This window comes from Rousettus aegyptiacus, unplaced genomic scaffold (genome assembly GCF_014176215.1).
Source record: "Rousettus aegyptiacus isolate mRouAeg1 unplaced genomic scaffold, mRouAeg1.p scaffold_m13_p_3, whole genome shotgun sequence".
Taxonomy (NCBI): domain Eukaryota; kingdom Metazoa; phylum Chordata; class Mammalia; order Chiroptera; family Pteropodidae; genus Rousettus; species Rousettus aegyptiacus.
The window spans coordinates 128,795,533-128,818,833 of NW_023416306.1; the positions used below are offsets into that span (position 1 = coordinate 128,795,533).

Sequence of the window (23,301 nt, forward strand, 5' to 3'; positions counted from 1 at the left end):
TTGCCCAGATCCTCTCCTTATCTAGATCATGGGGAAAACTATGACTTGGCTTAGATTACTCAAGATTACTCAGGCCTATCAGTATCAAACCTCAGAAGAAATTATCTTTACAAGGTCAGAGGCAGGCCACAGAGAGAGGAGAGGGCCGCATTTGCACAGGTGCTCTGGAGTTACTGCTCCGGATGACTCACCAGGAGTCACACATCCAGGTGGGCAACAAACGATGCAAAAGAGAGCCATCTGGGTAAGTGGCAGTGACAGGTAAAGCACTCTAGAAACTATATGGGACTCAGTACTACACAATCTGAGATCTGTTAGTTACGTCTCTAAGCCTCAGTTTCTCATCCTGTAAAACAGAGATCATGAGAACACTTAATTTATGGGGATGCAGAAAGGACTGACTGGGTTAACGACTGGGAACGTGTCTACTACCTTCTCTACTCAGCTTCTCTGTCACAGGCCTGGCTCCTGACTGTTTGGTTTGGGGTCTATGAAAATATAGCGCATAGAGAAAATGGGGGACACTTTCACCACTAGCACACATTAGATTACTAGCCGAGTTTCACCATAAACTCCAGCAGCTGCCTGAAAGACAGACAGGACAGAAAACAAGCACTGCACAGGGTGAGAGGAGGCTGGGGAGCTGGGCTGGTGGACATGGTCCCCACTCGGGGAAGGCGTTGGTTAGCTAAGCGCCTACGAAGGTTTGGCCCAGACATCGCATTTCTTCTATTTCCATTCTGCTCTGGTCTCTCCTCATCTGAGGCCCTTAGAAAGGATTTAAGTACCACCCATTTGGTGACACACTGGATGCGTTAATAATCCAGAACTCTGCCTGCTTTCTGTGCCAAATTATATTTCCGAAATACTCTACAGGACCAGCAGGAAAATACGAGGCAGGCCACCACTCAAGATTCGAATCAAACTGTAAAGGAAGGGCTACACATAAAATGCAAGCACCATTTTTGTACCCTGCTATTCTATCAGCCTCTTGAGAAAGAAAATTAAAAATATGAACAGATGCAAAATACCCACCCTGAACTCAATTGATAGCAAAGTTACTATTTATTGTTTTAACATTGCTGACACCAGATAAGAATCTGATTTCTACCACTGTCCCTGGGTGGCACTGGTATATTTCTTCAGGGAAAAGGTGAGTTTTTACAAAAAAAGAAACAGCTGAGAGGCAGGCAACAAAAGCTGATACCTACAATTAGAAAGGGACCATGGAATCCTTTACCCATGTTTTACAGGCTTCTTAGTTTGGGGTGGGCATCTACATACCCACGTAGACAGAGATCATTTTGAAGGAAATCAGAAAATCTGCACTCTGAGTAAAGGTGGCAATGATTCAGTTCAGGTACCTCTTTGTTGCCAGCAGTGCTGTAAGATGAGATCTCAAACTAAAGTAAATCTGTACACAAAGAGAAAGGCCTCAGCAACAGGAATATTCTCTCCCGTTCCCTTCCCTTTGAGGAGGGTGAGATGGCCCTTGGCTATGTGAGTCATAAAAGCCTTTCTCACAAGTACAATCTCACTTAGACTTAGGGGGTTCTTGCGTGTTTCAGCCCTCACCTCCCACACCCCTCTAACAGGAGACAAGCTACTTTTCAGAAGCAATCTGCCTCCTGGCATCTTCAAGAGAATACTTGACTGCTGTCTCAACTGAATGAATATACCTCCAGGTGTGCAGGTGAGACCAAAAACAGGAGTCCTGGTTTTGCTCTCCACTGGCATAGGGATATTAGTCTTTTAGCCACACTAGAAATCTTAAGTGGTTCCACTTTAAAAGCATGAGAAAAAAAAAATTAGTGCAAAAACTTGCTGCAGTTATGCTTCTATACTTGTGCTTATGAGAAGGGGAAAAACATTACCCGCTTTTGCATCCTTTCCGGAGAACACAAATACTGCTAAAATCAAAACTGAAAATAATAATAGGGCAACTCATTACCCTCCCCTTCCAGAAAGAGAGAGAGACCCAAGCTGTACCAGTTTATTGGCACTTACGCTAACTCCGGGGTTGTGCTGCTTCTAATTACAATCTATTTTATGTAGTCTAGATTCATCCTTTTCTAATTTAGCTGACTTTCCTCTCTAGTTATTTGGACCCATATGGTAAACCATTCACAGCTGTGTTGTACACTCCACAGTATATATTTAACCCAAGGCCAATCTAGATCAAGAGACTCCTGCAGATTTAAGTCTCAGAAACCTCTTGTTAATTAAGCAATATTACTACTTTTGCATGGCTTTATTCAGTTTCTAACTAGACATAAATTAAGGTAAGTAATTGCATAGTCTACCTCAAGCCAGAGCATACACAAAACAATCATGCATTTGGTTTAGGTAACATACTCAAGAAATATTGAGATCCCTTCAAACTAGGAACAAAGCAGACTTAGGAGAGTGAGCTAAATTCATTTTGTGAAAACAGATCAAAGCTTGCTAAGGAACTATTATCCTTTCCAGATACTGTCCAGACTTTTCTGCCTCATCTTACCGACCATGTGTCCCCCACTCCCTACACTCTCCTGTGTCCTCTGGTATCTGTGTACACTTTGACTATCGGGGTTTACCTTTCCACACAGTCCCAAGGGCTGTGTAAATAGGATTAAATACGATTAATGAAATAATGGTATTGAAATTGCACTCAAGGAGGACACGTGCCCATGGGAGAGACAAATCCACATGTAAGTAACTACAACATGACATAACAAGAGCTTTACATGAGTATGTACAGTATTATGAGACATAGACCAAGAAATAATGGATTGTGCCCTCTCGGAGAAAGCTTGGAGAAAAGGCAGTATATCAGTTCAGGCTGAGAGGCGAGGGGGAACTGCCTGGATGTTATAAGTAAGCTGATGCTCCCACTAAAAGGGGGCTGCACACTCTTGACAGAGCAAAGGCTCTGTTTGGAGCGTCAAATAGCCTGGAAATGAAGCCAGAAAGAGATTCTGCAGCGAATGAGTCAAGGAGGCCCATTGAAAGGGCAGACACCATAACAGCCCAGGTGAGAGAGATGGTAGGTAAGGATGGAAGGGGAATAGTTAAGAACTGCTTCTCGCCCTTGTTGATTCCTCCCGTTAATCCTCCCCATGCCAGGTCTGCTCGTTTACAACCCCTGTGTTTAACAGCAGCTGATTAACTCTCTGCCACAGGTGACTTGCTCTTAGCTCTCTTTCCTATGAGTACATGACGTAGTTGATAGTGCGTCAAAGGGGACAAGTACCTACCACCCAGCACGCTCTGCACTTGTCACCCCTGCACACACACTTGGTCCACCCTCTCTAGGAGAGAAGGCTCCTATAGTCTTCTTTCTTTTACATGGCCCTTCAGCTTTTGTTTGTATCAGCATTTCCGGTTTACTCCTTGTTTCCTTTGATGTCAAGGAAACACCAATTACCTAGAGTTGTGTTCTCTGGATAAGGGTTTGAGGTGGGAGTGAGGTTAAGGTGTGGCACAGCTCCTTAATTACACTTAAGGGTAGAAGGCATTCTAAAAGGGAAGGCAAGGTCTTTATTAGCTCATTTTTTAAGTGGTGTTATCTAAAAATATCAAGGGGAAGGAAATGGAACAAAAGGGATCTTTCCAACTAATGACATCATTTTTGTCCGTAATTAAGTTCATTGCCTTTCATTAGGAAGGTAATATATACCATCATAGAAAATTTGAAAAACAGAACATACCGAAAGTGCAAGAAAGGAAAAGAATCAATTACATATAATCCTGTGTCAGTTAATAATGCTTTTCTTTTTGACATAAAAAAATGGTTGTGGTGTAATCAAACTGTATATACTTTTATATTCCTTTTTCTAAGCAATAGACATAGTTAAGGTAAATGTATATTAAAATGAGTGTCCTAAAATTGTGGTTGGTTGTACAACCCAGAGAACACACAAAAATCAGTGAATTGTACATTTTATATGAATCGTATGATCTGTGAATTGTATCACAATAAAAAATGTTTAAAATTGTTCAGAAACTTTATTTTTCAGGTCTGACATTCTACAGACGTTCTCTGCAACACAGAGGAATGACTGCCACTAAGTCACTCCCCAGCTAGAAGGTACATCTGGGTTTTTCACTATCATAATCAATACTGATATTAACATCTTTGGTGTACTGAGCTCTGTATGGATATCATATTCTTTCCCTTCTATAGTTTCCTAGAAGGATTTACTATTTTAAACACACTGACAATCTAAGAATTATTTTAAAGGACTAGTAGACAGCTCAGGAAAATTTAGTTATTCTCTAAAATTACTAGGAACCCCGCAAAAATAAATGAGTTCCTAAGTGGAAGTCACCGGGCATTAAGTGTGGGAAAGAAGACAAGGGACCTAAAGCTGGATCACGAATATGACATGTCTCTGATACCCATAGAATCACAACTAGAAAATGTTTTTCATGCCTGAAACTTACTTAGAAAAAAAGAAAAAGAGACCTACCACATGTTAATCAACCACTGTGTCACCCATAAACTGGAGGTGATGGAACACTACATCAGAGGGTTAATTTCAAGTTCATCTAAGACAAATGTTCCTGAAGTGTCGATGCAATGCCTGCCCACACGAGCACTCAATAAAAACAATAAATAGTTGCAACTGGGATAATGGTGATGTCAGCTGCTTTTGAGCAAACTAGAAAGCAGGAATCCAAATCTTACCCCTTCAGACAGTTCTGCTTAGAAATCTCAGTATTTTTCTACTAACCCAGAAAGGGCCTGAAGGTATTTTTATTGCCATGGGAGTTTCAGCTGTTACCAGAGTTCACTTACGCAATCCTGACATTCCAGTGTGCTAAAAGCTTTCTCATGCAGGGATAAAAGCAGCCTTTGTCTCAAGCTGGTAAAAGCCACCATCTTTGTCAGATGAGTTAACTGTTAAACTTGGAGTCTGTTTCAACAATGGCATGTTGGGAAGCCCCAGGAATGCAAGCACACCCAAAGAGTAAGAAAACTGTGTGTGTGTGTGTGTAGGTAATCTATTTTAAGCAATATTTATATGCCAGGCACTATGCTAAATGGTACTTCACAATAACTCTGTGATATGGTAACTTTGATTAGCCCTACTTACTAGTAAAAAAAACTGAGGCTTAAGTAAGTTGTTTTCCAGAGTCAGATAGCTAGTAAATTAGTGGCAGAACCAAGATTTGAACCCATGATCACACATGCTCTCAACTACTAGGCTCCACTGAGCAGAATGGAGTGCACTGAGATAGATAGTCCTGCAGATTTTAATTTTCTGATTAGTGACTTCCTGACTTCTCAACCTGGCCTTTGACAAGTATGGCCATTTAAAAGCACCAAAGATGAAGACTTTTTAAAAGTCAAATTTGGATGCTTTAATTATGAGCAACCTTTCAGTTGCTCAGGCAGCCATTCTGGGAGGTTCCCACAGTATCTCCAAGGAACTTAAGGCTGCTTTGAGGCAGATGATGCAAACCCCTATGTCCTAGTGGAACCACAGGATGTAAAAAAATCTTTCTACTTTTCTTCCTACCTCTGGGGGAAAAAAAGTCACCAGTTTCTCAAAGGGTTTTAGGAAAGGTGAACATGTCATTTATTCTGCAAAATAAAACAATTCTGAGAGTGAAAAAGGGCACAATCAGTAAATATGCAGGCATAATCCAAGACATGATCATCCTCCCTAAGTTCCTAAGGTCGTCCTGGTTGAGGTTCCCCCTCTTTCCGTGACCTGTATGTGAATTATATGAGTGTGTCCGGAAGTTAAACCACTCAGAAGAGAAAAATGTCTCATGGCTTTTCAGTAGGGGTATGAACCAGCAGCTCCGATGCTGCTCCGATGCTTGGGTCACGTCTGCATCTCGATTTAGCCTCCCAGTGAAAAATAAGTGCTTTGTCCAGAAAGGAAAAAGAATCACAAGCATCACCACAAATAATCTCCATGTTTCTAGGGATTAGGGGTATAATGCAACTCAATATAAGCCCCTAAACTCAGAACATTTACTTCCGTAGACATAGAAAAGAACATAATAACCTGAAAAGCTCTTGCTCAACTCTACCCAATTAAATGCTTTATCTGATGAATTTAGAAAGAGAGGCTTTTATGCCTCCTGGTCCTCTCTTACTCATCCTGGAACTCGAAGAAACATACTCATTCTGACAGCTCTTCCAATTCCAGATCCAGGCCTAAGGAGTGCTATAATTTGTAGGGTTAAAAAAACAAAAAGAGACTCTAAAATTTTTCTCTCATTAGATCAATTTAAGAGCAAAGCAGTAAAATTTTCCCAGTATTTTTCCAACAAATGTAATGAAATTCAAGGGGAATCAGGACAAAAAAAGGCCCTTAGGGATCACCATGACCAACTTCTTCCTTTACAGAAGAGGCACTGAGGCCTCAAAGTGAAAAGCTGGGCCCAAAGCACACACCCAGGGCATCAGGCCTCCTGGCTCTCAGCTTAGGACTATTTATTTCATGTTACTATAGTATCTAATTAAAACGCTTTCTCATGTTTTAGAGCTTCTCTCCAAAAAGAGGAGGGAAAAGGGGTAAAAAGTAGGGATGGAGAGAGGAAGGAAGGTAAGTAGGTGTGAGTTAAGGTAAGTTTGGATCCACCCCATTAAAGCTACACATTGTTAAAACAATTTCAAACAACAAATGTAGTGGAGATTTGAGGAAGAATGAAGAGACAGCTAAATAAGCCCTGGTCAGAGCCTGACAAGAGGAGGCCCAAACTATCACCTACCTTTGGTCTTGATGGCTGTTTCAATGTTCAAAGCATCCCGGTCGGCATCAAAGTTGGTGTAGGCTTTGACTGACCCATATGCACTTGGGGGTGTAGAGTGCTGAGGTCAAAAGACAAACACACCCAAATCATACACATTTAAGATCCTCTTGTTAAAATATCAATTTCTAAAACAGATTTTGTTCCTATTGTTTAACAATTCAAATCATTCTTAAACTAGGTAACTAACCAGGTATTAATCTGCCACCACTAATAGGACACAGAACTTCATTGTTTCCCATGAGAATTCTTCAAAGGCTCAGCTAGTTTAGAATATGCTATCTATATTTCTGCTTATCATACTTGTAGTGCAAGCTCAAAAGCAGACAATGCAAAGTTGGTAACTCGAAACCACTTGTTTATTTGGGAAGGTTTTGAAGAGCATAAAACTGGGCTGGCAACAAACTGAAACAAACTGAAAATGTGGAAATGCCTGAATAACAAGTGGGTTTAGTCAAATTTTTTGCTACTGGCACATGAATTTCCACTTGGGCCCGTATATTGCTAGGCTCACAATTCTTTTAAAAGCAAATGGGGGAGCGGGGAGGTAGACTGGGTAAAGGGGGTCAAATATGTGATGACAGAAAGAAATCTAACTATGGGAGGTGAACACACAGTATAAATGTATATATGCCTTACTGTTAAAGTGTACGGCTGAAACGTATTGGATTTTGTTAACCAATCCACCATAAAAAAAATAAATTAATTTAAAAAATAATAAAATAAATAAAAGCAAATGAAAGATGCCTGCCCACCTATCTCTATATGGTAAATGAAGGAAGTCCCCCTCCACTTTGGCTACCGCCTTGGCACCAAGGTGGTCAGGCCCACATCCTCTTCTTGTCAACCAAGTTCCTCCTGCTCCTCTCTCTCCTCCTCTGCTTTCTTTAACACTATTCCCTCTGCCTACCACTCTTCCTCATATATTTTTTTTCTTTTTGCCTTTCAAACCTGACCCTCTTCCTTTCCAATGATTTTCAAAGCCCATTACCCTTCCTGATGGGATGGATTGACCCTCATCCCACTCCAGATTGAGGTAAGAGCAATAGCCTGCTTCTCTATCAGTTCTCCTTTCAAAGGGCCAACTTCCTTCCTTTGAAATGCTCTTATGACTTTCCTCCTCCCTGCAACCCACTCCCAAAACAAAAGATAGACAACAGGATGCACAGTGTGGTTCGGGATGGCTGATGGTCAGTGGAGCCATCCACCACTGCCCCACCTTCAACATCAAGGTTCTCCATCCTAAAAGTCCCCACTATCTCCCCCTAAGTACGTAATGCCCATTATAACACGATGACTTTGCCCTGGCTCAGTTTCTGGAAAGAGTCGGAGACTTGGGTCCCCTAACTTACCTCTCTACCCACAGGTAATCACATAAAAGTCACTCTGGCTCCCACACGAGTTGGTTTCGTTAGTAGTGACGTTGTATAGGTAAGTGGTAAGCAACTAAGAGGCCATCCTCTTAAATGTCTCCCAGAACAAGACAAAAATCTAAGTTCGGGGCTGGTTAAAATGTTTCAAAACGTACTTGTAATGAACCATCGTGGCCAAATAGTAAATCCTGGCCAACAGTTAATATTTATAACTCTGAAAAACAATGGATTATCAAGGCATTTTCCACCTAATTTCACTGCTTAACCTTTCCAATTAAGATTAACTCAATGGAAATGGAGAACACATTCAGGAAAAAAATGGTAAGGATAAGGTGCTCTCTTGAAATACTGTATTTGCTATGGTGGCTACAAAATGTAAATGGAAATCTAAGGGAAAACATCTTTCTATTTATGAACAGTACTGTCAATTATTTACAAAGCCAGATAATCTGGTTATTGAGCCATATCACATACGGCTTTATTGACAGACATCTTATTTCAAAACAGGGTAGGAAAATTTTTACATAATTTTATAGTATCTCTGGAAACAAAATTAAATGGATAACTGAACCTATTACCTGTAAAATCCACTCATGTAAAAATCAAATTATTGAGGCAAAAGTGATTTTTCTCTTCCTTCAAAATACTGGGGAACACATGACATTTTCTGCTGTAGTTTCATATCGCCACACTGAGAAATTCATTATATTAGAGTATGGTAACTTCAGAGGCTACATGAAAAGCCCTCTCATGAATACTGATACCAAAAACAATCTAAAGATCAGATCTATTACTGAAAAAAATCATTTAGTTCCTGGACTTGTCTAGACTGCAACATGCAGCTTGTATTGTTGCCAACAACAATGCGCACATGTTCCGAAAGGGAAGATTAAAAATGTGTAGGTTTTATATGCCATAAAATCTGTGCTTGCAGTCTACGACCATGCCACTCTGAACATTCCCGCTCCTGTCTGATCTTGGAAGCTAAGCAGGGTCAGGCCTGGTTAGTACTTGGATGGGAGACCACCAAGGAAGACTGGCTGTGCTTGCATGGACATCATCAATCTGAACGTATTTATGGCAAGCACTGGAGATAATACAGAAGATCTTATACCACTGGATCCAAGTTGTTGTCTGCTCACTCTTGAGTGCTTCTCTGTAATTTAATTTAAATGAAAGCATATTGTGTAGTATCTGCAAGCTATGCCTAAAAACCAGTGTCACTGCTGAGTTTTTGTAAAAGCCATTTTGACTGAGATGACCTGAAAGATGTATATTACGTATTTTGTAAATTCATAATTTATATTCTACTTGATTCTAAAAGAATTTGCAGTGACTTATAATCTCATATATAGTTTAAACTTTTTAAAACTAAAACAAAGAAGCAAAAGCGTCAGGTTTCTAGGTTCACATATTTCTTGTGAAAGACAATTAATAATTCTGAGCTCCTCGACAGCCAAAGCAAAAAGGGAAACATGATGAATTATAGTACTCTCATTTTAGATCTTTGCCAGAAAAGATTCTCCAGGTGCTAAATTTAAAAAGAAAGAAAAAGTTCTTATCTGGAATAACTTCCCAGACACTAAGAAGTCTAAAACACTCAGAATCATTTCTGATATGGCCAACCATTCCCAGGGTGTGACATTAAAAGTCATGTATCATAATAACAATTACTACCACCGGCATGTTAAGCATATAGCAGAATAAAATTCTAGCCACCTCGGTGTCACTAGCGTCTGTTCAATTTTAATGTGATGCCAAAAAAGTTTCTAGTGCCAAAATATTTCTTTCAAATCAAACTACTAAGAACAGCTAAAGTAATGAGGGGAGAAAAGAGAACAAAGAGGGGTAATGATTATCTGAATTCGATCCCATTTTTCCTTAGATATACAAGGAAAGGGAGCAGCACAGTTATCCAGAGAGATGTCCAATTTGCAAAAATGACACAAAGGAAAATGATATACTTACATCACCCTCCAAGCTGAGCTTGCACATAATTTCGTGAACAGTAGACATTTTGAAAGAAGCTAAAAAAAACAACAACAAAAAGTCTTAATGAAGAGGCTTTCCTTTCCCCTCAAGCACAGTGATTCATTACATTAATCTCTACTTCTTGGACCATTTCATCTGGGGATATTAGAGTAATTTTTGCAAATAGACACAATTCCCATCTGATGACTAGGAAAATTAAATGTTGGCAATGGTTTGCCTTAGGTTTGGAATGGACTACTGAGCTAGCCAGTCTTTCTTTTGCTCGGTTTGAACAGAACCTGGGGAGACTGATTTGTGAATATAAAAAATGCTGCCCAAGCCCAAGGAACTCTCTATACCTTGTTCAAACAGGATAAAACTGAGTCATCCACCACTCATAAAAGGTGGTGTTTGTCAAACCAGCCATGACTTCTGTTATTCCTCACCAGAAATTTAATAGATCGAAAAGGCCTGAAAACTATGGGTGTGAAGTGAAAGCAACATTTTCATGCTAGCCCACTCGTGAAAAGAACACTTTATTACTATGTTTAATTATTTTCTTAGCTCACCAATGCTTGGAAGATATTAAGCTGTTAATGAGAAAGACAGTGGATAGATTTTCTGACATTAACTCATTCCATAAAAGATTGATCCTTGCATTTGAGATTCAAAATGGCTGCGATGAAGTCATTTTCCCGTTAATACACTTACTCAGGCTGTGGCACTATAGCCTGATGAATGTGGCTTTCCAGTTTTGCAATCACACAATTCTCGGAATCAACACACCAACCCCTGCCAATAAAGAGTACTCAGCGGGCATGAAATTGATCTTAACAAAGACAAGGCAGCAGCATCCCCAAAATAAAGGAGACCGCAGAGCCATATTCCGAAACAGGGTTGGAATGACATTGAAATTGCGGCAACTCCTACTTTTGTCTATTTTGCTTAACAGTCTTCTCCTCCAAAAGTTTGCTTGGTCTAAATATTTTCATAAAACCAGTTTGGCGGGATTATTTGATAGACCCTTGCTAACTTTTCGGATGGCTTTGGACTAAGCAGATTCCAGGCTCTGTGTGAGGTGTAGGAGAGGGACTATAAGAGCAGAGGATTGGCCTTTATTTGTGATTATGTATATATTTCCATAAGATTTTCATCCTGAACTCTCTCCTAGATTCCTCCTCTCTCTTCTTGATGCTCACAGAAGCTTTTAAAGCACAACAAAAAGAAAACCACTGCTATTCTAATTCCCCCCACTCTCATAACTCTCATACCCCCCACCCCCACTTCAAATAGGTCCCACTACTGGAGTACCAACCTGATGTGCAAAAAGTCTTCCTCTATAAACTGTAGTACATACAGACAACTAAATAACATTCATCACCAAAAAGAAATGGGCTATCGAGCCATGAACAGACATGAAGAAAACCTTCAATGCATTACTAAGTGAGAGAAGACAGTCTGAAAAGTCTACATACTGTATGATTCAAACTACATGACATTCTGGAAAAGGCAAAACTATGCAGATAGTACAAAGGTCAGTAGTTGTCAGGGATTAGAGGGGAAGGAGAAAAGGATAAATAGGTGGAACACAAAGGATTTCTAAAGCCATGAAACTTGTATATGATACTGTAATGGTGAATATACATCATTATGCATCTGTCAAAACCCACAGTATATCACCAAGAGTGAACCCTAATGTGAACTACAGACTGACTGATAGTGATGTGTCAATCGGTATAGATTCACCAATTGTAACAAATCTACCACTTTGGTGGGAGATGTTGTTAGTGGAGGAGGTTGTACATGTGTGGTGCTGGGGATATATGGGAACTCGCTGTACTGTCCACTCAATCTTTCTGTGAACCTGATGCTGCCCTGAAAAAGTCTTGTCTTTTTGGTTCTTGTTTTTTTTTTTCCACATTCTTGCTCTGTAGCTGGACTGCCACCAGCAACATGTAGCTATAAAGCATTTGAAAACCGTCTAGTCCAAACTGAGATGTGCTGTAAATATAAAGTACAAACCAGATTTTGAAAAGTATGAGAAAAAGAATGTAAAATCTCTCAGTAATTTTTTATTTAATTATATATTATATTTATGATGTATTGGGTATATTGGATTAAATCAAAAACTATTTAAATTCAATTTTATCTACTTTTTATTTTGTTTTTTTTAATGTGGCTACTAAAAAATTTACAGTTGCATATGCCGCTCACATTCTATTTCTACTGCACAAAACTGGTCTAGAAAATCCCACGGTGCCATGATTCAATCCTACCCCGAAAACCTGTGAAGTGGCCAGGTCACTTAAAGACTAAGTTTGCGATGTCCTGCCTGTTAAATTTAAGACAGACAAGTTTGTGAGTCTACTCATGCAATCTCCATTTTCAAGTTGGGCCAAGAAACATTCCAAAGAGTCTCGTCAGTATCCTTTAGCCTGAGGAACAACGGAGCAGAGATGAATCCTCTAAGACACTGAACCACCCCAGTCCCGGTTTGACTATCACCCTGGGGGCACGGTCACAACTGGACTAGATCTGCCATGAGGGGTAAACTGTTGTCACCTGCCTTGCAGAATTCTAGTCCCCACTGTAAACTTGCAGAATTCTAGTCCCCACTGTAAACAGCTAAGAAATAAAAACAGGACCAGTAAGTCAGAGTTTCAAATAGAATTATTTCCACTTATAAAGACGTGTGGATTAAATTCCAGTTATTTATTAAATATCACACTAATTCTGATACTAAAGAAATCTCAATCACAGAGGCAGAGTAAGTTTTTACTGTGTAGTTCTTTCAAGTTGCCTTTCCAGCTCTGAGCACTGGCTTTGCAGGCAGCTGCTTAACCGTGTCCCACATGGGACCCTCCGTACTGTACAAATCAAAGACAATCTGATATATACTCTCCACTCAGGTTAATTCTTCTCCATAGCCACAACCATTGAGAAGAGACAAAAAATAGGGGTTTTTAAAAGTTCCATAAATCTTCCTTTCTGTTTTATGGTTGACAGCTGTGCTATTCTTTCATCAAATTAGTCCTACATGCCACTATCAATTAAATTCTTCTATTTGATCTTGTGCACAATCCATCCTTCCGTGGCGTTCTTATTCCAGCTCAGTCTGCCCCTCAAAAATTGGCATGGGAACCCAGCCTCAGCATCTTCTATCTCCTCCCCAGGGAAAGTGGACTCGGGCCAAATCATTACTTGCTCCTCCCCAAACACACCAAACTCCTTTAATCTACAGCACATTCATTTGGGTTTCTTTCCTCCCCCAACTCCTCACCCTCAACAATTCTAGTTACACAAACCCTGCCCATCCCTCAAGTCAGCATTACTCTGGCATCTCCTCCAGCCCCCATCCCACAGCGCTCTCTCCCACCACTCAATGCGAGAAGCACCTTCTCATGCCACTAGACTAATGCACTGAGCAAATGTGCAGAGTTCCTGCCATGGACTAAGTATTCAAATGGCAAATGCTTAAGTCCAAGTCATTGCAATGGGAAGTTTTACCTTTCTTGTCTCTCCATAAAGTCAGCTTACCCACAGATATAAGTCTTTGCACACTCTAGGTGCTAAATGAGATGCTATTTTGCATAATTAACATTTATATCTATAATCATTCTGCAAAAAAAGCAAAAATGTCAATAACCACAAAGCAATGTCCATGAAACTTGCCATTACTCCATGCATATCTTTTGCACCCATATAGTTCCTATTTCATACAAGCTTAACAGCAAACACATTTTCGCCTTAGAAATAAACTATGGTCCCGTTTCTTTACAGCATCCAATCCTCTGGCAAAACAAAGTCATTTTGTAGATGATTGATTAGTCTCTAGAAGAAATAGTTGGCTTTGCCACACATATTTGTTCAAACATTAGCTTAATATAGTAAATTTGATTAATGAGAAAGTGTCAGTGTGCTACTACCCTCAAGAGTGGAAAAAGTCTTGGCAGCGCTACTGTAGGTTACAAACACTGGTTAACATTCAAGTAATCTATCAACAAACCTGTATAACAAGCACACACTTGCCCACCCTGGATTAAGGGCTATGAGAAACACACAAACAAAACTATGATATATGCAGACCCCACCCCACAGGACCTTCCAGATCTCTCTCCGGTTTCGCCCCAGTGAGACACTGAAGAGATTAGCCCCGATCACCCCTAACAAGTAGCAAGATAGAGCCAGAATCTGGGTCCTCTGACTCTTGGATCCTTGCCCTTCACAATTTTACCACAGAGGTTCTCCATTAAAAGGAATTAAGACACCAAGAAAAAGATAAAAACAACAGGAGTGAGGTCAGCTGAGAGACTAACAGGTGAGGTAATGACTAGTTCGGAAGGGCAATCACCCTGGAAGACTCCAGCCAGAGACACATGTTGGAAAGCCTGGGGAGATGGGATGGAGGAGAATGTCCCTTGGGCGACAGCAGAACAAGAAGACAGGCTTAAAATATGCCACGTCTACAGTGGCGCCTTTGGTGGAGGGTGCGGTGAGGAGGGGCTAAAATGTAAGTTTCTGAATGGCGCAAATTTAAACTTGACTACGGAGATGCCAGAGAGCTAGAAAGCCACAGTGATTTTTCCCAATACTCATAGCATTTGTTCACCACCACATTTGCTCTGGAGGCTGTTTTCTCACTGAAAACTATAGCTCCACCTTAGTATACCTATTGTTTTGAATAAGAATGAAATAAAGGTCTATGTGCCATGAGACAATTCCATTCCCACTGACTCCTTGTCATAGTGTGAAATTCATAAATTCATTAAAAGTGGAACCACCACCCTTTTTTCTGGCAGACTGCCTACAGAACATGAAAGCAGTAGTGTACATCACTCTTTCCAATACTTCAGCCTCACCCAGATCTCCAACTAGTTTCAACTTGCAAAAAAGAAAAAAAAAATCAGCAAATTCAATCTGCTGATGAGTTCCTCTACATCAGTACCTTTCATTCCCAGAGAAGGGTTGGGTTACTAGACAAGATCATTAAAATGGTCATATATCAGGGAAAGTTTTTCCTTTAAGAAAACAGAGGTACAGAGAAACTTAGTGAAAGAGCCACACCCACTTCAAACTGGTTTTAAATAATTCACACACTGACTCAGCTCCACCCTAATATAGGGAACAGAGCAGTTTCCTCTGGCCTTGAAAATATTAATGAGACTGTTAACTGGCTAAGAAAGCTCTTAGAATGGAAAACATTAATGAAAAACTTTTGAAAACAAGTCATTTGCAGTTAGCAGGACTGTCTTAAAGAGAATTTAAGGGTCTGTCCTTTTTTTTTTTTTTTTAAAAAAAAACCCTATAGATTTTCATATTTTGTGTCACTTCAAACACATTGTTACAACGAAAATAGTACCAGTGAAAGAGCTTTAACTTCTCCTCCCAAAAGAAAAGTGAAACAAAGTCTGCAAACAGGTTGAAACAAAAAAAGTAAACCTAAAAGTCAACACTTTAAGTAAAAACAAGTTCTACTGAAATAAATTAAATCAGCTCCAGAAAGCACAAACATTAATTTGCACAACATGTTGCAACAGGGCTGGTCTGCACAGTAGAATCTAAGTACAATCCAGCAGATTTGTGGACACACCCACTTTATAGTTTAAACGTGGAGTGTTGATGCGTCACCACAAAACACTACCCTAGCAACCATGATGAATCAATCAGGGACTGACCGGATGATATAAATGAGGATTTTTAAACCGAAAAATGGGTGGAGTGGGAGTGTGGAGTGTGGAGTGTTGGGCTTCCCCTCCAAAGCCCTTACTGTGCAAAATCCTGGGTCTAAAGGAGGAAACCTAGCAGGGGAATAATGCATAAGTGGAGGAGTGTGGGGAGTTTCCACTACAGTCCACTGTCTGCCCCACCCCATCCCCAAAGGTTTTTTATTAACAGAATCTTCCCCAAATCACACACTTTTCTCCTTGGTTTCATGTTCTTGATTAATGCCTGAGTCACGCGGCCAAGTCATTCTCCAAAAATCCTGGAATTCTGTCCAGCAGCCTTGGCCATACCGAGCTAGATGTATACACAACATCACTTGCTCAGGCTTGTCTTTCGCTGCCTGATCTGATCAATATTTGTTTGCCACCTACAGACATGTTGCTGCCTCTTGCTCTTAGAGCCTCTCTGTTAGTCTCCTGATATGGGGTTGGAGTGGGCAGAAAGAAACCAGTGAGAAGAATGATGTCAGTCGGCGCCAAGCACTTCGAGGGGTGGGACATGAAGGCCTTTACATGTACAACTCAATTTCAGTGTTTTATGGCCCCACATATTATATTTCCAGTGGGACCCTGCTGCCAACAGAATAAAAAAGTCTGAACTCAGCACTCAGGATCTTTCACACTCTAGACTTTACCTACTGTTCTATAAATAACTCCTACAAACCTGTGTGCACACGTACCAGCACACACATCCAGCACCAAAGTCAGATTGGACTGATAATTGTTCTCCAAACACACTGAGCACTGCCCTGCTACCCCCTGGTTCTCCAAGTTCCCTTCACTATGAACTCAAATCTTGATCAACTACCATCCTCATGAGACTTCAGGACACAAAAAATACTGTTACCTTTTCTCCTGCACCTCTCCTTGCTCTGTGCTGCTGTGGTTTGTGGTGTCTATGAAACATCAGGGTTGAGTGTAATAGAGCTGGTCTTCCATTACAGCATTTCTATTCATTCCTGTTTCCTCATTGGTCTGACCCTCGTCCACACTAGGCGTTCAGTCATGTTTGTGGATGGTTTGCAAAAACTGAGTTTTCCCATATTTTCTTCCCGCCCCCTCTTCTTTTCCAATGCACTCTCCTTCAGTTTTCTTTCTCTCCCTCAGACTGAATACCTCAGTTCCAGCTCCATACATTCAGAGCTGGAGGCTTCAATTCCCAGCTTCTGAGCGAACCTTCGCAAAGCCTGGCAAGATCACTTCAGAGAAACCTCTTTTTCCTTATGATATGCACCCCAACCTGGCACACCACTCTGTACTTGGGTCCCAGCACTGTCCACTGGACAGGACAACCTGGAAGTGTAGCCTACATTTCCTATGACAGGAAAGGCAAGGAAGGAGGTGGGGAGGAAAGACTGACAAGCGGCCTTGGGACTCTGATTTCCTCTGAGTGTGTAGACTGGGTGTGGCAGGGAGACAAAGGGCAAGGATTCCAGCCACAGCCACTCCAGTAAATCAGAATTTTCCACCAAGCCTGGGATTAGACTACTTGGATGTTATTGACTTCTCTGACAAGACTGAGCGCAGATGGTTTAAAAGCTTCAAGGTGTATCCTAAAGGGGAGACTTTTAGGTAATCTCAGGGGAACCACCCAGAAGAACAAGCCTGGGCATCTCTTGACCTCTACTGCTGACCTGCTCCCCAACAAAGTAGATGGGGACTGCCCCTGGCGATAGGAGAAGGAAAAATATCCCACAGAGTGAATGGGCGGAAAGAACTTTTTTTAAAGGACTGGAATTTCCTCTGATGTTGCCTAAAACTAGAATAGGGTGTGGCACCAGGGAAAATGAGGAGGGTTGAATACTCTTGTCCAAAAATAAAAAAATTAAAAAAAAAAAGGAGCATTGTATTTCTATCTAATTCTCACAATCAAATCTGGAAGGCAGGTTAAGTTGCAATAACTTTAAACAACAGTTTCCCTAAAGGAGGGTAAATAGGATACTCAGGTGTCTGGAACAGCTGGATGAAGGGGAAAGGAGCTCCAACCAAGTGTGGAAAGTAACACTAATTTGAAAAATATATAACATTCAAAATCCAGTTACTGACTATACAATTCACTTATTTTGTCTATTTTTTTTGTCTTTTTTGTTCAGTGCTGTATGCCCAGTGCCTATGAGTAGAACACAGTAGGTGCTTAATATTGTTTAAAGCAGCCCAGCATACCTACTCTCAATTAGTGAAAAATGGCTCAGCCGGCCCAGGGCCCCTGCACAAGCAAAGAGAGAGAACAAAGGCCCATGACAATGTGTTAGTGCCAGAGTGTAAGCCTGATGGTGCAGTAAGAGCCTACAGGCCTCAAAATCAATAGCAATTATAGAAAGAGATCTACCTTGCCAGAAAAAGTACTTATATCAGAAATTAGTCAGGAAACTAATGGCCACAACTGCCAGCCTAATGTCAATCAATACAGTACTTCAATAGTTCCGCCACAGGATATTAAATATTGAGACGCCGATCCAAGACCAAGCTCCTGATCAAAGCCAGTGAGTCAGCAATATTTCCTGGGCATCTACCCAAGGCAGGCCACTTGGCACTTTGGGGGATTACAAAATCCAGGCTGTCTCCAAATCTTAAACCCCCAAATTTTAAAAAAGGCACATTGATGATCACACCCTTCCACTGCATGAGTTGGATACTTTTGGAGAAACCCTTAAAGCTTTTATAGAACAAATGGACTTAGAAGGGTAGAGAGTGCTAAGCTGGAAGTCACTAGCCACAGAGGCCACTATGTTAAGTTTGGCTCTCTGAACCTGGCCTCATCTAAAATCTTTCTTCACATTGTCTGAGTATTAAATTATGTGGCTCCTTGATTCCATAGCCTCAAATTCTATAAACTACAGATCTGTTTAACAAGGTTTTCTTGTTTTTTTAAATAACACAGCTCATCCGGGTTGCTGAAGATATTCGGACCACCAACCATTCCTAATATTGAATATTAATTAATGAATATTGATTCAATTTGCCGGTCTCTGCTGAGTACACTGAAATGGGAAGGAGGACAACACAGCAGAACTGGATAAGCCTGGCTGGCTTTTGTCCGACGTCAAGAAAGGTCTTCAAAGAGGCAGTCCGAAGTCAGAGAAAAGTGGAAAGGGGGCAAAGACATAATTTTCCAATTAAAATAATTTAATCCGGGACCTTAAAAGAAAAACAAGTTCCAGAAAAATATTTCAGTGATTTATTCTTCCTACCCACATATCCTCCGTTACCCTTCCACCTTTCCACCCTCCATTACCCCCACCCCCCAAATTAGGCTTGTAATCAGTCCTTAGAAAACAATGCAAATCAAGAAGGGGTTTCTGGGCTAACCTGGGAACTTAAGCAACTCCTACAACATTGTTTCAGTGAGAAAGTGCGTTGTCCATGTCAAATCGCCAAGTTCCAGACAGGCGCAGCAACACACTTTTAGGCAGAATCTGAGCTCAGGGACTCAGATTCCTGGACTCCAGACCCTAGTGCACCCCTAAGGCCACAGCTCTTTTCCAGAATACACACAGCTTTAAAATGGCAGATCTTAACACAAAAATGACACTCTACATTTGTGTGACACAATGTTTTCAGTGTGCTTTACACATTTATTTTTGAATGCTTTTTTGAAATTTTCAATAATAAATCTATGTGAATGGAGGTAAAAATGGACGTTTTGATGCCACTTTCATAGATAAGGAGAATAAAGCCCACCTCCTACCTTCTCCACAGCCAATTGATGGAATCCAGCTCTCTCACACCAGGGCTGAGATCCACTTCATAGAGCTGCATGGAGAGGCCCAGGGGCCACACCCTTTTCTGTACCCTTGAACTGAGTCACTGACGAATCATCTCGAGTAACAGTCAGAGACAATCCTACCCACAGAACAACGGAGGACACTTCCTTCCAGATGTAAAAGCGGTCAACCAAGTGGGAAACTCTCCAGATACACAGAAATCATTAATTGGTCTCTTACAAGATAATCTATACAAAGGAGAATAAGCTGAGGTTGTTTTGTTTTGTTTTGTTCTATTGGAGAGGGCGGTTGCTACTAGAACTCCCACCCCCTACCGCAGCTGGTCGGTTCAAGTTCCACAAATGCGCATTAGTTTCAAGTAAAGAAACTTGGAACAGATGGGGATTACTTTCTAGATAGCCGTAAAGCTTTTGTTAAACGTGGAGGTAAATGCCCGGGATTACTGCTCGGCCTGGGCAGCTCGCAGGGCGGCCACACCCTATCGCCCCCACGTCTTACACACACAGCAGCCCGCGTCTGGAATGCGGGGCCTCCCTCCGCTCCCCTCCCCGGCGCCGCCTTGCCAGGATTCCTGAGAGCACTTCGGGGGGATGCCCGACCTCGTCCTTCTGCCCAGCACCCCTAACGCCGGGGCACACCCGGGCCCCCCCTCACTCCTGTCCGGAACCACCTCGCCACTGCGCCCCCTCTCCGCAGAACCCCTGTGCGGACCGTCCCCGGAGCCCCCTACCCCGAACGGCCTCCCAGTCCCCGTCGTCCGAGCTTCCCTTTGCCCGAGCTTTCTTCGGGCTCTCGGCGCCCCGCTAGCGCAGCGGCCCGGGGCCATAGCGGGCTGGCGGGCAGGGCGCGCCCAGCTTACCTGGGCCGGGTGCAGAGAGCAGCGAGCGTCCCCAGATGCCGAGCGGAGCCGGCAGGCCTGGGTGGGGCTTTTATGCCGCCACATCCTCACTGCGCGGGCGAGGCCCGCCCCGCCCCGCCTCCCCCTCACCCTGCCGTCTCCCATCCCGAGTCAGGGTGACTCACCCTCCCTGGCCCGCCTGCTGGTAGGGCCGGTCTCGCCCTGAAACGTTCCCCGAGTCCTTGTGGTGCGGGCCCCGCGCCCACACCTCTGCCCTCCGTTAAGGCGCCCCCGAGGCTTCCTCGATGCCCATTATCGGCTTCGTTTCTGCCTCCCTTCCTCATTTTACTTCTTGAGTGCCACGTGGCGTTCTTAGTCCCGGTTTAGATGAATAGTAAGATTTTGGTAGACTCTGAGCTTGGTTAAGTCATTTTTTTTTTTTTTTTTGGCGTCAATGCAAAAAAGGAAGAATTGTTCCAAGAAACATAAGTTGTGATTCCCCTGAACTGGGGCCATTGGCATCCAGCTCATTACCGCCTGCAAACATGTTAGCTTAACCTCCGGCCAGCAGTTCCCGGGAGGAGCCCATGGAAGGCGATCCTCGGCTCCAACCATGCAGAGACTGGCCCGCCTGGGCCTCCTGGAGCCAAAATTGGGGGAGGGGTGGGGGGAGGCAGAAGCCAGGAACCAAGATCCCGCTCTCCTCTCACCCCTCGGACGTCCTTCCCTGAGGACTGCTCTGCTCAGCTTCTCTCCCAGCCTTGGGGGACCCGACTTAGCACCTTGCCCGTCGGGCAGCTCTGGGCATCCTCATGGCATGGCTTCCTGGGCCGGGAGGGGCCAGTGGTTTTGAGTCTCCAGTTCCCTCTCTTCCTTCTTTCACAACTACATTTTTTTTTTTCATAGCCGCTCAGCCAGCTCCCTATCATAGTTTTCCTCAGTCTCTCACTTGTCTTCCCTGCTTTGCTCCCACAACCCATAGTGGCAACAAGTACGCAAACGTGTTTTTGTCTGTGCCTGCGCAAGAACTATACTCAAACTTCAAACTGGCTGGATACGCTAACAATCCAAGGGCTTCTCAGGACGCCTCTGAATTCCCTCTGTTCACTCTCACTCCATGCAGCTCTTTCTCCTCCTCTTGATGCTTCTGTGTTTTAGTCTCCCATCTATCTTAACGTTCATTTTTACTTTCCGGTTGAATGTCGTTTCACTCCTGGGAATCAAAAAAAACATGATAGAGAGGCAAAAAGACATCGCTGTCACGCCAGTTAGCTGCAAAGTCCAGGCCACAAACGGGGTCTCAGGCCGTTCAACCCAGACCTCATTGTTACCCAGCTCTTCTTACACTTGGATGATACCTGACAGGCCCTATCAGAAGTACAAACAGAAAATAAAGCAACTCTTTTGATACAATATCTGATTTACATTTACAGATTTTTAATTTAGGCCAAAAGCCTTACAGGCAGAAACTGTGTTTACCTGCCTACTCCTATGAGCACTTTGAGACAGAAAGGGCACACGGACAGTAATGGTGGGCAGGATTCAGCCTCCCTTCTCTGCAACTCTGAGCAGGTTTCACAGCCTCGCATCCCTCATTGTGCTGTGATGGACCCTCTACCAAAGACGAGATTTAAATCAAATCATATGAAATACATAAAAGCCACCAAATATACAAAAGAATGTTTTTGCTTATCTTAGGCATCCAGCAAATCCAAACAAAACAGATCTGTGCAATAACCACTTTGTTTCATGCTGTAGAACTTAACACTGATACAAAAATGAAGCTATTAGAAGTTATGGTTTATAAATAAATTTTAAAATGTGGGGCCAATTCCGCCAGTATAAAAGAATTTATGAATCTCTTAGTGCAAAGATTCGTTTTTTCTTTCTTTCCCCCCATAGCTGGGGATAATGTTTACTATACCATTTCAGATTATGTCTGCTGCTGTGCATACTGTCCTCTTAAGGCCTTAGCTTTGTTTTGTTCACAACTTACCTGCCGCACTTCAACACCTCTCATAGTGCCTAGGCAGCAATTACAGGCACTTGTTAAATTAGAGAATGATAGAATTATTCACTCAGTGACAGAATATCTGAGCAGAAAGAAGCTTTAAGAGATTAACTTGCCCAATCTTAAATTTTTATAGATGAAGAAACTAAAGCCCAAATAAAGTCTCCTTGCCTGGTCCAGACATTAAGTTTTGTACTCAAAGTACTTATTGCAATGCAACAAATCGTCACCAAAATTTAGTGTCTGAAACATAAATAACCATTTATTTGCTTTTAATTTTGCAATTTTGACGGGACTCAGTGGAGACAGCTTGGCTCTGTTCTACATGATGTTGGGCAGGGCAGCTTAACTGGGTTTGGAGGATCATAAGCGGCTTCATTTGTCCGGTGCCTCAGCTGGGGTTGCTATAAAGGTGGAAAGCAGGCTGGATCTTTCTCTCTCCTGGGCTTTGATCCTCCAGGTCCTCATCTTTCTCTACACCAGGGTAGTAATGGCAGCTGGCTTTCCAGAAACAAAAGCTGCCAATGGCTCTTTTTATGGCCCAAAGTTTGGTGATCCTTCCTTTAATTCACTGTCTGATCAGTTTTTGTCTTTGCCCTCTGGCCTCTTGGCTCTACTCTCTGAAATAGTCTTTCCTTTTTCTTAAGACTGGCCCATATTTGTAGCTGAGTAGCTCTCTGCTTCATCCCAGCAAAGACTTAAAGATCTAGAAACCTCTTTTAATTTTGAATTATTTCTGTGTCCAAGATGGCAGTTCTTTCATTAATACAAAGTCTTTTTAAAACTATGTAGATTGTCTATAAATCTTAATGTTCACTTAATGCTCTACAATTCATATCCTATAAAATTTTTTCAAAAGCTATGGATTTTCTGTAAATCTTAGTGAGTTTTACTCCATACTCTAAAATTC

At 42.1% G+C, this 23,301-nt stretch overlaps 1 protein-coding gene across 1 annotated transcript in view; it reads right to left on the minus strand.

Moving 5' to 3' along the window:
• Positions 1 to 20,495, minus strand: part of ANXA2 (annexin A2) — a 39,574-nt gene extending 19,079 nt beyond the window's left edge. The window contains exons 1-3 of the mRNA XM_016126947.2: positions 20,402 to 20,495; positions 10,092 to 10,150; positions 6,712 to 6,811 (exon numbers count right to left, since the gene is read on the minus strand). Of these exons, the coding sequence (XP_015982433.1) occupies positions 6,712 to 6,811; positions 10,092 to 10,139 (148 nt within the window). The 5' untranslated portion in view covers positions 10,140 to 10,150; positions 20,402 to 20,495. The remainder of the gene's footprint in view (positions 1 to 6,711; positions 6,812 to 10,091; positions 10,151 to 20,401) is intronic.
• Between the last annotated feature and the right edge of the window lie 2,806 nt (positions 20,496 to 23,301).